Raw genomic sequence first — 14,921 nt, 5'->3', positions numbered from 1 at the left:
TACTGAATCAGTGAATGAATCAGAACAGATCATCTTGACGAAGTGAATCAAAGGATTCAAGTCATTGGGATTTCTAAAAATCCTTTCTTCTAATGGAAGCGGCAAGTAAATATGAGTTGACGGCTGATGTAACATTTTATGGTGAGGATGTAAGAACTACAACTACACAACAGTAATAATAACTCTATACACATTACTATAATATCCAGTATCATGTATATATTTTTACACTCATTACATTCAGAATTTGTTGTCTTCATGTGACTCCTTATCGGCTTGTTTCTCATCTCTCTGGTCTCTGCTCATTACTTTTACTCACAGCCACATGCATGGATCTTCTTTTCCCACAGTCATTATACTCACTGCCTCTATGATGTGTCCTCTTCTGTCACTATTAAGTGGCTCCTTAGCGGCTCTTGTTTCATTAGCTCACAGGATGCAGTTTGTGCAGACACTATTGTCATACATAATCAGCACTTGCACAGAGCAAGAGAACTCACATGCCCTTTTTGTGAACGGAGGATTTATTCCAGGGTTTATTTTTGTATGTTTGTGGGTTGGATCAGGGGGAGGGGTATTTCCCCAGATGTCAACATCAGAATGTTTTTCCTCACATAGGAGCTTCCTGGTTCCTTTGCATCACCTTATCTGAGTCCCAGCCAACCTGACAGGTCAGTAATAGAGTCTTAAGGAGCTTCCTGTGGACTGACGGTATGCACTATGAGTTTGCAAAAGATCGTATATGAGAGTCTTGAAAGTCTTTTGATTGAAGGAATGTGGAATAATATACACAACTAAAAAAAAGCATATAATTTTATTTAATTATAGTCATTATATTATTGTAAATGAAAATGGCTGTCGAAAATAAATTAAAATAGCTGTATTGTAATTGTTTTGTATTTGTATTTCAATTTCTTTACAAAATATTTTAAAATATTTGCTAACATATTCAAATGCTATTTCGTGATTTTTGCTCGTAAAGAGGCCGTGGTTAAGCTGTGGTATTAAATGGACCTTTTTGTGTTGTGTAGAATGATTGAAGAGGGAAGTAAAAGCAGCAAGTCCATGGTGGAGAAGAGACAGCTCTTCATGGAGATGAGTGAGTTGCTTTCAGATTTAACAACACTTTCTGCACAATGCACCACACACATACACAGAGGCCTATATTCACCTTTCACTGCCACAGGGCAATAGACTGGCACAAACTAGTGTCTCTGGTTGGAAGTGTTACGTTACTGATTTTGAGAAAACAGTAAAACTGGGTTGATGATGGTCCAAGTAAAACTGCAGTATAGAATGTCACAGTTGCTTTGTATGTTAAAATTATTTTTGTGCATGTCATAGATTACACATTTTTGAAAGCATAGGTCACTCGAAAATAGTCAGCCTCATGTCGTTCTGTCGACTTTTTTTCCCCCCATTTTTTCTTCTGTGGGACACACTTCTTGGGTTGGTAACAACAGAAAGCTGCTTGATTTGAAAGTGACGTCTATGTGAACTGTGCTTTATATATTGCTACACTATATTTACAATAGACAATGAATCTTTTTTTTTTGCCCATGAAAGTTTGCTAATGAGACTAGACTGTGCCTTTATGGTGGGGGAATTGTTGTCATTTTGCAGCTCGACAACAGGGATCCCTTTTACGAATAAAAGTTCGTTATTGGAATGTATGGTTCTGTCAAAGAACCTTTAATATCTGTGGAAACTTTTCATTGCGTGAAAGGTTCTTTATAGTACGAAAAGGTTCTTTAGATTATTAAAATGTTGTTTACACTAAGAAAAAATGGTTCTTTTAATAACTGTTCACTGAAGGGTTCTTCAGAGCACCCAAAATGATTCTTTTATGGCACTGCTGCAAAAAAAAAAAAAAAAAAAACGTTTTGGAAGCTTAATTTTTATTTGTGTATTCACTTTCTTCATGTGGACAAGAGCAGCAAGTACATTTTTCAACATTTCTTTGTTCCATTTACATAAGAAAGTCATACAGGTTTGGAACAACATGACGGTGAGTAAATAATAGGGGTGGGAGAAAATCATTGCGATGCTGGATTTAAGATATGCACTGTGAGAAACGTGCTTTGCTTGAAATTGTGCGGTTTCACTCACTGGTATTTCAGTTTTTCTGTTCCAAATGCTCTGCAAAGGCATAATTTTTGCCGTTTGGAATGCAATGTAAATTTGATACATGAAACTCTGCACTAGCATGTCAAAAATGCTTTTATAATGCAAAATTTATGTAAACACAATCAATTGTCTTAAAGGGATACTCCACCCCAAAATGAAAATTTGTCATTAATCACTTACCCCCATGTTGTTGTCCCATAGACTGCCAAGTAAATAACAATGTCAAGGTCCATAAAAGGTATGACAGTCTCTCCATATCACTGTATGCTGTGTATGCTCTTTTGTATCATCCTTGTGGCGCGGATGATGGACACAGAGGAGACTGTTGACAAAGGAATTGTTGAATAAAGTCGTTATTTTTGTTTTCTTTACTTACAAAAAGTGTTCCCGTCACTTCATATAACCCAGATTGCACGTCTGATGGCAGATGGACTATTCTGACGACGACTTTCATACCTTTTATGGACCTTGAATAAGGTTCCGTTTTTTAATTTTATTTGATGTTTAAAGTAATATGGGTTTTCATTGAAAAATTTATTAAATTGTTTTTCGAAAACGAATGGAGCTTTTACAGGTTTGGAACGACATGGGGGTAAGTGATTAATGACAAAATTTTTATTTTGGGGTGGAGTATCCCTTTAAGGACAGGACAAAACATCTTATATGTTAAAATAAATCTGTGCATTAGTGTGAATGCAAACTATTAAACGTGCCACTGTTTATGTCATTAGTAATATATAGTTTATATTTCCTTGAATGTTTTGAAGGTATATAATATTTAGTTGATTACAATTCTTGCCATGCAATAATTTTATTTATTATCATTCTGTAGTTATATTAAAAAGTACTAAGTAAAAGTGCACTTAAGAACTGTTTTGGAATCAGATTGGAATCAGATGCCTAAATATTCCCAACCCTAGTAAATAATGGCAAAATTTGAATTTTGGAGCAAACTATAAAATCGTTTAAGGGACTTTGCAATGTAAAAGTAACAAAACTGATGCATGTCTTTTCCACCAGGGGCACAAAACTTTGATGTTATTCGCCTCTCAACGTATAGGACGGCATGTAAGCTACGATTTGTTCAGAAACGATGCAACCGTAAGTCCTGTCTCCATGTCTCCATTTATTTTAAAATAGCATTTTGTGACGTACAAAGTCACTTTGCTTGTATATCATGTAATTTTTACTTGTATATGAAAAACAACAAAATATATCCATTCTGTATTTTTAATGATCTCACTGGTGTGCTTTTCCTGTCGTAGTTCATTTAGTGGACGTGTGGAACATGATCGAAGCTTTCCGTGACAATGGGTTGAGCACGTTAGACCACAACGCGGAGATTAATGTGTCACGTCTGGAGACCATTCTGTCCTCCATCTTCTACCAGCTCAACAAGCGGCTGCCCACCACCCACCAGATAAACGTGGACCAGTCCATAGGATTGCTGCTAAACTTCATGGTGGCCACTTATGACAGGTGTGTTGTTAGTGAGGGTGATTTGTTTTTCTCTCAGGGGGTCCCTTGTGGCAATATGTCCCTGCAAACCTGATTGACTGTGAGTCATATGCATCGTGACAAGAGTGAGTGTTTGGAAGGCATAGGCTCTGTTCCAGAACATAGTGAGTTGCCTACGGAGGCAGCATTATAAGACACTGAAAATATACTAATAAGGTTGAGGCTATAAGGTAGGCAACCTAATTATACTGCACAATTCTAAAAGTGCAGTCACATTTACCAATTCGCAAGCAAAATCCAGTCAGTTCAGTAGATAGCATCTCGATCTGGAATTTCAATTGAGGGTGAAAGATTTCCCAGTGCAGATTTTGAAACAGGTTGACGCTGGTCACATGACTTCAGCGCTCTGACCCACAGAGAAAGCTGCTCGGTTTGTGTCTTCTGTGTGAGCTGTGCCTCATACATGGCTACACTATTGACTAATAGACAATGCATGAAAGATTCAACAAAAAGTTTGCAAATATATATATATATATATATATATATATATATATATATATATATATATATATATATATATATATATATATATATATATGTATATATATATATATAGCTACACTATTGACTAATAGAAAATGCATGTAGGAGTCAACAAAAATTTTAGCAAATATATACCTATATATATGTGTGTGTGTATATATATATATATATATATATGTGTGTGTGTGTGTGTATGTATATATATATATACTGTATATAGCTACACTATTGGCTAATAAACAATGCATGTAAGATTTCACAAAAACTTTGCAAAAAATAAATAAATAAATAAATAAATATATATATGTGTATATATTTATATATATATATAAAAATATACACATTTAGTCATTTAAATTCTGTGACATGTCTCTGTAATATTTGCGTATGAGTCCCTCAGTAGTCCTCAGTGTGAAAAGAAATCATACAGTCATTGTTGGAAAGGGTTCAAATATGCAAATATGCTGGAAAACCAAATATTTTGTGGGACCTGAAAGATTTTTCTGACTGTAAAGTCAATGTCCCCACAACAAAAGGCTGGTGTAAAACCAATAAATCATTCATTAAAGAACGTCATGCATGTTTACTGCAACGTTTACTTCAACAATACAACAAAATTCTATTGCGTAAACTTCACATACTTTTGAAAATCCAGCAGGTGATCTTGATAAGCCATCATTGTCACAGATGGCACAAAGAAATCTCAATTATGGTTTGCTGCACAAATATTTTACTATTTCAAAGAAGATGGTACACATGGACTGAATGAATGAAGTGAATTGGTGAGTCAAATTTGAACTGGTTCATTTACATGAATTGTTCAAACGAACCAGTTCACTAAAATGAATCAGACTTTTCAACACTAAAAAATGAGCTCTAGGACATTTTAGTTTTCAATGCACAATGTGACAAAAAAGGGGATGTAGTTTTTTGTCATGCTACATTTGGGGGATCTTGTGCAACGCCCCTGGCCCTGTAACAGTATCAACATTATGTACAGTACATGTTCAGTTTACACATGCATTTCCAAAAGAGTACACAATTTGGTGTAGTCCAAACATTAAATGGTAATTTACACAATTTTTCTGGCTTGGGATTGCTATGACACAACGTCTTCTGATGATGTGTTGTTTGTGTTTCAGTGAAGGCCATGGGAAACTCACAGTGTTTGCTATGAAGGCAATGCTAGCTACGATGAGTGGCGGTAAAATACTGGACAAATTACGTTGTAAGTATCATGCCTATAATACAGCCATTCAGCAGTTATTTTACAAAGACACAATAGATATCTTCTGACATAAAGTGGAGTTCATATGATGTGTAAGGCTTAACTGTTGTTGATTAGCATTGGATCAATGGAAGTAGACATTTTGCTGTCTTCTTTTTGCTTAATAGTTACAATAGTTCTCTCTGCTAAACTGTAAGTTTTACTCAATTTTAAATACTGTAAGCTTTATAATATGAAATAAGTCTATTTAAGTCTATTTTATATACACAGGCTTTTATTTTAAAATAATATACAAAAAGGGCTTTTATGCCAAAAAGTTTCACTGAGAGTTTGGCTCCCCCTTCTGTACATAATGTGTACTGATCTCAAAATTACATATGTTCTCTGAATACTCAATTTAAAGTTATTAAAGGCATCTCAGAACTAATAATAATAATAATAATAATAATTATAATTATAGTAATGTGTTTTCATCCCACAAGGGTCTTTTAGCTGTATACGTAGACAGCTGTGTTCAGAATGCTTTGCATCGTTTGATGAAAATACACCAATCAAATGTCAATTCATCACATAAGTTTGGAATTATTTTGTGAAATAATAATGCATTTTACCCGGATATGTTACCATTTCATGGATTTTTATTTATTTTTATTTTTTTTGTCATTTATTTTATCGCTCCAAAACAATGAGCATCATTTTATCATTCTTATTTATAATGTTTAATGATATTTATTAGATATCCTAATGCATTATAAATAATATGTAAATTAAGCATTCATTCTTAATTGTTTGTTCTTAAATATTTATCTATGACATCCCAACTGAAAAATAAGTGTACTAAAATTAATACCCTGCAATTGTACTTTTGGTAAACTAAACTAGGTAAAAAAATTAGGTAGGTAAAAATTGGTAGCCTGAATGCACTGTAAGTCGCTTTGGATAAAAGCATCTGCTAAATGCATAAATTTAATTTTAAATTTAATTTAATTTAATTTAATTTAAATTTAAACTGGTATATTTAAGGTCTGCTAAACTGGAACAACTCATTTTGTACTTTAATTGTGTGGAAGTATTGCTGGAGTCCATCTAAAGATATGCTGAAGTACATTTGATTGTGCTAAAGTATTCTTCAGGTACACTTTAAATATCTTGTATTTAAAGACTGATATTATACAGAGATCATACAGTCCCTTATTAATAGTGATATTGATACACATTTCAGGCATAATATTAAGAAATGTGCATTGTGCACAAGTTTAATTATAATTGTTATATCAGTAAGTCTCAAGTGATATGTCAAAATATGTTAACAGATTTAAGAACTATACTTAGTATGAAATAAATGTATTTTTAATATATAACTTTTTTACTAGGTATGACATAATCACTTCTGCCTCTTTCAGATATATTTTCCCAGATAGCAGACTCAAATGGGGTGATGGTCTTTGCTAAATTTGACCAGTTCCTGAGGGAAGTGTTGAAGCTCCCCACGGCGGTGTTCGAGGGGCCGTCATTTGGCTACAACGAGCACTCTGTGAGAACATGCTTTCCTCAGCAGGTGAGTACACTAATCTGCTTCAAATAGCAGCGAGAGTCCCTTTAAAACGATCAGGATCTCATTCAACCTGTCTGGGAGTCTTAGAGGCTTTCACTAAGAGTGTCTTATCTGTGCTTTGCCAGGAAGATCTTGCTGAATACGTTTTTGGATGTGTTGATGGCAGATCCACCCCCGCAGTGTCTCGTATGGCTACCTCTCATGCACCGACTCGCTAATGTAGAGAATGGTATGTGCATTTTTTTATATCTTATTTCCCATCGCCCAATGCGTCTGGACACCTCGCTCACAAAATATGGCTCAGTTAAAACACGGTTTGTGACTGTCTGAGAGCCTTTGTGCTGCTGTCCCGCAGTCTTCCATCCAGTGGAATGTTCTTATTGCCGGAGTGAGAGCATGATGGGTTTCCGCTACCGCTGCCAGCAGTGCCATGGCTACCAGCTTTGTCAGAGCTGCTTCTGGCGTGGTCATGCCAGTGGTCCCCATAGCAACCAGCACCAGATGAAGGAGCACTCCTCGTGGGTATGTAGCGTTAGTTCACCCAAAAATGGAAATTCAGCCTTCATTTACTCACCCTCATTTCATTCCAAACCTGTATTCATTTCTCTCTTCCAAGAAACACAAAAGGAGAATATTCAAGCTGATCTTTAGCTTATAATGAAAGTCGATGGTGATTTAAAATGCCCTAAAATGACAAAAGAAAAAAAAACATAAAGGTACATGATTAGAATGCTTATATATTCATATTCATATACTATATTCAGTGTGTTCAGTGGCTTTGTTAAAAGCAATACACCAAAACTGAAGTCATTAATCGCAATAGATCTCAATTATGCAGTCTTAAGGTTTGACAGAAATTCTTGTCCGAAGAAATTTCTGGATATGCTTTTTAAATATGAAATAATATCATTATTAATTATACATTTTAATCATATTAAATATACTGTTTTAATGTAAAAATATAATAATACTATATATATATATATATATATATATATATATATATACATATATATATATATATATATATACACATACACAGAAAGAAACTGTAATTTTTTGAAATATTATTGCAATTTAAAATAAGAGTTTACTATTTTAATATATTTTAAAATATAATTTATTCCTGTGACACAATGCTGATTTTTCAGCATCATTACGCTAGTCTTCAGTGTCACATGATCCTTCAGAAATTATTCTAATATGCTGAATTTTGCTGATTTATAATCAATGTTGTGCTGCTTAATATTTTTTGAGACCTGTGATAATTATTTTCAGGATTCTTTGATAAATTAAAAGTTAGAAATATATATATATATATATATATATATATATATATATATATATAATATATATATATGATATAATATATATATATATATATATAAATAATTGTGGTACAATATAAACTACTATTTTTTTAAAGAAAATAATAGCTTTATTCAGCAAGCATGTGTTAAATGGATAAAAAGTAATAGTAATGACTTATATTTTTAGAAAATATTTTATTTTGACTAAATGCTGTTCTTTTAAATTTTTTATTCATCAAAACATTAAAGAAAAAAGTATCACAGGTTCCAAAAAAAATATTAAGCAGCACAACAGTTTCAACACTGATAATAAATCAGCATATTAGAATGATTTCTGAAGGATCATGTGACACTGAAGACTGGAGCAATGGCAGATGAAAATTCAGTGCTGCATCACAGAAATAAATTATATTTTAAAGTACATTAAAATAGGAAGCCAATATTAGAAATTGCAATAATATTTTAGAATATTACTGTTTTGTTTTTGTTTTTTTTCTCTTGTATTTTTGATCAAATAAATACAGCCTTAATGAGCATAAGAGACTCCATTAAAAAATCTTACTGATCCCAAACTTTTGAACGGCAAAAGAACAGCATTTATTTGAAAGAAAAATATTTTGTAACACTATAAATAACTTTACTGTTCCTTTTGATCAATTTAATGCATCCTTGCTAAATAAAAGTAATTATTTTTCTCCAAAAAAAAAAAGAAAAGAAAAGAAAAGCAATCATGAGGACCCCAGACTTTTGAACAGTAGTGTACGTGTTCAATAGCAAAATTGTTTGGCCATGAGTGAGGGATGGATGAGCAGCAAGTCTTTTGTTTGCTGTTAAACCCCATTCTTCTCTAATTCAGGATTTCAAGGTGTTCGTGTTTTTCAGCGAGTGAGTTATATTGATTACATTTTTAATACTCAAGTGTTGTTTCAAAGCTCAGTCTCACTGCTGGAAATCACAGCTCGGGAAACGATTTGCACCGCCTCCCAAATCCAATTATAAGAGCCCCCCCCCCTCATTCTTACCACCTCGATAAAGATTTTTTTTCTAACCAGAGAATAAAGATTTTGCTGAATCAAAGAAATTTTTTCATTAACTTTAAATGAAATGTATCACATATATCTCTCCATTAAATTATATAAAATGCTCTAGCTTCACATGGGAAGTATGCCTGCAGTTTTTATGTACAGAATAAATACACATGAATTCCCTTTTTATGAATCAAAACTGCATATATTTGAATTGCATTTGATTTTGTTAGTGAAGTACATGTAAGGTATTGTATTTATTATTTATTTTTAACCTGGCAGGATTTTTTTCACTCCTTTTACAGAAGTCTCCAGCTAAGAAGCTCAGCCATGCCATCAGTAAGTCTCTGGGCTGCATGCCGATCGGAGAGCCGCCTCACCCTGTGTTCCCAGAGGCAGCGGAAAGACCTCAGGACCACGCACACACCACGTAAGAGCTCCTATCCAATCAAATTTCTCTCTGCTATCTCAGCTCTGTACGACATATACATCCCAAACCATTCATTCACTGCATTTCTGAGTAACTTTGAAAAACAGCTCGCATTTGCTACAGCATAAGAATGCAAAGTTGATCCAGACAGCTTTACAGTGTTACTGTTTCTCGATACTGTTTCTTTACATTTATATAACAATCAGGTTGTAATTGTAATCACGTCCTCTTGTCTGAAATTCCACAGTATTTGTTTCTTATTTCTATAGTGAGAGCCAATATTGATCTGCAGATCTGTCATGGGAAAGAAATGTAATTAGGAAATGCCAAGAAGAAAGATATTGTGTGTAGAAATATATGGGTACAGTTTTCTCGTTTACTGAAATATAAATATCGGGGAGCTGAATCAATCTTGCCAGACCTTCGCTCTAAGGAACAGGCCCTGGTCTATAAGTACTTTCATTAACTGACACATGAACTTGGGGATTGATGAAGACCATAAAACTGCTGAACATATGTGCCCTCCTCTGGAGGGAAAGTGTAGCAGATTTACTGTGTTCATTTATTTTGCTGATAAAATACCAGCGTTATTTGACTATGAGCCATATAAAGTATTAACAGCTCGGATAACAATCGCTTGATTTTATAATATCAAGTACAAGAGTTTTTGAACTGTGAGTGAGGAAAATGGACAGCAGTAAAGCATGTAACCTCATGATAATTCATTTTAGTCGTAGTTTTTGTCTTTTAAAGGGGATGTGGTTTTAATTAAGTCAATATTTTGTTATATTTATCAATTTAAGTCAAGTTTATCATTACATATAATTTTAATCAATGAAAATGTGCTAAATACCTATACTAAAATGTATTTGAAATACATGAATTTTGTGCTAAGTATACTACAAATACATTTACATATTTACGTGCTTAATAAAAATACCATGCAATTGTACTTTTGGCATAAACTGGTATTCTTAAATTCTGCGAAATTGAAACAACTAGTATTTTTTACTAGGGTAATCAAAAATTAACAGTACATTTATAATGTATGTTTATAGAAAGAAATAATACTTTTATTCAATTATTTATTAATGATGCTTTAATTTGATCAAAAGTGACAGTAAAGACATTTATAATGTTACAGATTTGTGACCCTGGAGCACAAAACCAGTCGTAAGTCTCTGGGGTATATGTGTAGCAATAGCCAAAAATACATTGTATGGGTCAAAAATATAAATTATATATTTATTTTATGCCAAAAATCGTTAGGATATTAAGATCATGTTCCATGAAGATATTTTGTAAATTTCCTACCATAAATATATTAAAACTTAATTTTTGATTAGTAATATGCATTGCTAAGAACTTATTTCGACAACTTTAAAGGCAATTTTCTCAATATTTTGATTTTTTTTTTTTTTTTTTTTTTTTTTTGCACCCTCAGATTCCATATCTCAGTCAAAATATTGTTCTATCAAACCATACATCAATGGAAAGCTTATTTATTCAACTTACAGATGATGTATAAATCTCAGTTTCAAAAAAATGACCCTTATGACTGGTTTTATGGTCCAGGGTCACATTTGTGATTCAAATAATTGTTCTTCTTTTTAACTTTCTTTTCATCAAAGATTCCTGAAAAAAAAGTATCATGGTTTACACAAAAACATTAAGCAGCACAACTGCTTTCAACATTGATGATAATGAGAAATATGTCTTGAGCAGCAAATCAGCATATCAGGATGATTTCTGAAGGATCATGTGACACTGAAGACTGGAGTAATGAATGCTGACACAGGAATTAATTACTTTTTGAAATATATTAAAGTAGAAAACAGTTATTTTATTTTATTTACAAAACAACAGCAACAAAAAAACTAATAGTATTTTATTTTACATGCTAAAATCATCATTTCATAAATGTAATTCCTGGGCTTCAATATTGTGCATTGATGATCAGCATTAAAATCTGACCTTGAGGAAGACATGTCACCAACATCACAGCAGTCCAAACAAAGTGCATGGTGCTGTTTGTGAAGTGAAAAAACGTGAAGTAAAAAATAAGATTTACCGGTCCCATGATAGATCCCATGCAGGCAGACGGTATCCTGTGGGGACTAAAATAATAGCTAAAGTGCACAGTCATGCTCCAGTGGCATTTCTGAGTTGGCAGAGTATAGCTGCACTAAAACTGATGGATTTTTAAATTTAATGGAGGCCGCTGATAGTACCTGAGGTGCATCCCCTTGAGGATCCCGCTCTGCATCTGTATAGAGATATACAAGCTTTTTAAACCAAATGTTTCTCTCAGACATTCCCTGTGACCCTTTCTATCTAAGCTAAGGATGGTGGATGACTGCCAACAAGACAACTGAACATATTTTTGGACTTTTCTTTATTTTTGAGTCACCTTAATCAATACCAAAATTGATAACTCTTTTTTAATGCACATAACATTCCTGGTCTTATTGAACGAGGTTGCGCATTTAAATGTAATAATTTTTTCTCTGCCTCTGAAATTACTTTACTTTTTAACTGATGTCATGAATACATTTTACTCTTAACCTTTTCCCCCCAGCCGCCAATCACCGGTCTGGTAAAAAATGCATATTTTCACAATCCAATCAATTTCTGGTGGATAAAAATTTAAGTGTAGGGTGTAATTTTGTCGTGTTTCGCTTATTATGCCACATTACAAAAATAAATATGTTAAGAATGCTGCAAAACCTTGTCTATAGGGTCTACTGTAAACATTACAATTGCAATAATTAATTTCTGCTTCATAAACGATAAACTTGGACTTTATACTGACTCCTAGTGGCTTGGATGTAGAATCATGCAAGTTTCTTGATTTCTAGTTGCATTTACTTATTGAGGAAAACTAGTCTAGATTTTATTTTTACATTTTTTTATTTAGCTTTAATATTTTTATTGACAATGCCCTAAAGGGAATGAATTAAGAAATGCAGAAGATTTTAGGCATAGAAAAACTCTATAATGATGTGTTTATAAATTCATCCCCTTTAAGGGACATTTGCACTTACACAAAACTTATGAAGCAGCACTTGTGTAACATTCACTGGCTTCAGTTATAAATTTCAAGACAATTAATGCCAGTTTTTAAGTTGTCTGCTATTATTATTCCTATTATATGCAAAATCTGTCGCATTTAATTTTTTGTGTTGATGGTTTTGTATGAAAAGTTATAGATATTTAGCCTATATATTTTCTGAATATTTTAAAATTAGAAGGTTCTAAGGCTCCACACATTAAATATGTGCTTTTAAATATTGGTTTACGAATACATGCAGATCTTGTACTTCATATTCAACATCTAAACTCCAGTTGCTTTAAAATGTGCATCCTGTTTCATGCAAAATGTGAGCTCCCTTGAGGCATATTTAAGATCAAATATGTATTTAAATGTTTGCTTAGATCTGTTTTAAATTGAATTCTAAATGCAATTTTGCGTGTAAATCAATGATGAAATAATACGTCTTATGAAAGAGTGTTTAAATTTTACCGTCTTATTACCACCTAGAATAGATTCAGACTTAATGATGAAATTGCCTCTGAACTCACTGTGACCGAAGGGCACACTTGCCAGCTTGTGTTCAGCTGCCAGCGTCGTCTATTTTTAGTTCCCAAATACAGATTGCTAAGCAATTAAAACTGCTCTTGAAATATCCCTTTGTACCACTGGAATAGCATCAGCTTCAAATAGTCCTTGTGTGAAAGACTTGTAGAAATGTATTTTCAAATAACGCTTCATATTTAGGGATAAAGAGAGTAAGAGACTTTTGTAATGCTTGCTTTAATTGGCCACGCAACAATTAGAGATATGAAAGTGTTGAATTAGAATAGATGAATATCAGACCTTGATTACAATGCGGAGCACATTTTCACACATTTAAAGACATGAAATGGCATTCGCAACCCATTTAACTTCTGTAATGTGACATATTTCAGAATCAATCAGGATTTAAATGAGAAAATTATGTAAGCGACAAGGAAAATCATTTCAGAGGTTGAGCAAGTTAGCACATTTTGATTAAAGACTACAGACATACATTTTTTCCGCCTGTAATGTGCTCAGATAAATCATTTACAATAAGAGCATTAACATATTAAAAAATGTAAGATAGAGGTTCATTCTGACAGTAAACATGCACTCTGAATACTCGATTTCTCCCCTTCTGTCACATAATGTCCTCTCAACTTATCTAAACGTAGTATGAGGTGCCTGTGGGCCACACGATCTCTTCAGTGCTAAATCAATCTCAAGCCTTCAGTGTTTGCTGTTTACTACGGACTCTAACAAATATTATAGTCTGTTTCATTGAGCGTCTCCCTCAGCTCGGACAGAGATTTATGCATTCTTATGTTGAGTATTGAAGGAAGTGGTTCTGCTGTGATAAATCTCATTGGTCTTGTCATAATCTATTAATAGTTGAACTTGCTAATACATGTATTACTAACCTAGGCTCATTGGAAATACATGCATCTGCCTGCGTTTTTGCAGAAAATGTACCCCCACTAGTTTCTAGTTGAAATGAACAATAGATGCAGTAAAACACCAACAAATTTTATTCCAGTTTTTAAACAGTTCTTTGCAAAATACTGTTATGCCTTCAAAACACTTTTACCATAGTGCAGCATTTATGACCTAAATAATTTTGACATTTGCATCACATAACCAGCTCCATATGTATGGCTTTTCTGATGTAGTAAACATGCTCGGTAGCGCACCTGGTTTATTATTGCATTTGCTATGCAAAGTCACGAGTCTCTAAAAAAAGAGCTCAAAAAAGACTTGAAGCAAGATAAAAGGGCAGGTTTCTTCAGCAAATGCAAGCATTTTTTTACTCATGTTTGCTTATGTTTTTAATGTGGGGTGGTATGTTATTTTCAAATGCAACAGAGCATTAACCTTTTAGCGCTATCAAACTAAACTGCCTTGATGCATGCAGTACAACATCCAACATAATAAAACATTGTCAGATTTACATTCATCTGTTTCAGATAAATCTGAACAGGCTTTTAGCACCACTAACTCAACCGGATTTCATTTTGAAAGTGTTGCAAAATGCGCAAAAAGCAAATTATTAGAATTTTGCAGGGATGTTGCTAGAATCACAGATTTCAAATGAGGTTGCATATTACTATTGGTCACACTTTATGTATTTATTTATGACTCCAAACTCTGCATATTACACTTTGGCATATATCTCATCTTCCCTTCCTC

The 14,921-nt window shown here is 33.3% G+C and overlaps 1 protein-coding gene across 4 annotated transcripts in view; it reads left to right on the top strand.

The window, feature by feature from the left end:
- The window catches only part of LOC109061157 (dystrobrevin beta-like), a 41,605-nt gene that overhangs the window by 3,058 nt on the left and 23,626 nt on the right, over positions 1–14,921 (top strand). For 3 of the 4 annotated variants that reach the window (XM_042742649.1, XM_042742651.1, XM_042742652.1), the window contains exons 2-10: positions 619–671; positions 1,032–1,099; positions 3,148–3,228; positions 3,393–3,606; positions 5,271–5,356; positions 6,760–6,914; positions 7,035–7,140; positions 7,267–7,433; positions 9,552–9,676. In XM_042742649.1, the coding sequence (XP_042598583.1) occupies positions 1,033–1,099; positions 3,148–3,228; positions 3,393–3,606; positions 5,271–5,356; positions 6,760–6,914; positions 7,035–7,140; positions 7,267–7,433; positions 9,552–9,676 (1,001 nt within the window). In that variant the 5' untranslated portion in view covers positions 619–671; position 1,032. The remainder of the gene's footprint in view (positions 1–618; positions 672–1,031; positions 1,100–3,147; positions 3,229–3,392; positions 3,607–5,270; positions 5,357–6,759; positions 6,915–7,034; positions 7,141–7,266; positions 7,434–9,551; positions 9,677–14,921) is intronic. The other variant, XM_042742650.1, reaches the window with a different exon arrangement.

This window comes from Cyprinus carpio, chromosome B17 (genome assembly GCF_018340385.1).
Source record: "Cyprinus carpio isolate SPL01 chromosome B17, ASM1834038v1, whole genome shotgun sequence".
In the NCBI taxonomy this organism is placed as follows: Eukaryota; Metazoa; Chordata; class Actinopteri; order Cypriniformes; family Cyprinidae; genus Cyprinus; species Cyprinus carpio.
The sequence above is the reverse complement of the archived record's forward strand: the minus strand, read 5'-3'. Positions and strand labels throughout refer to the sequence as shown.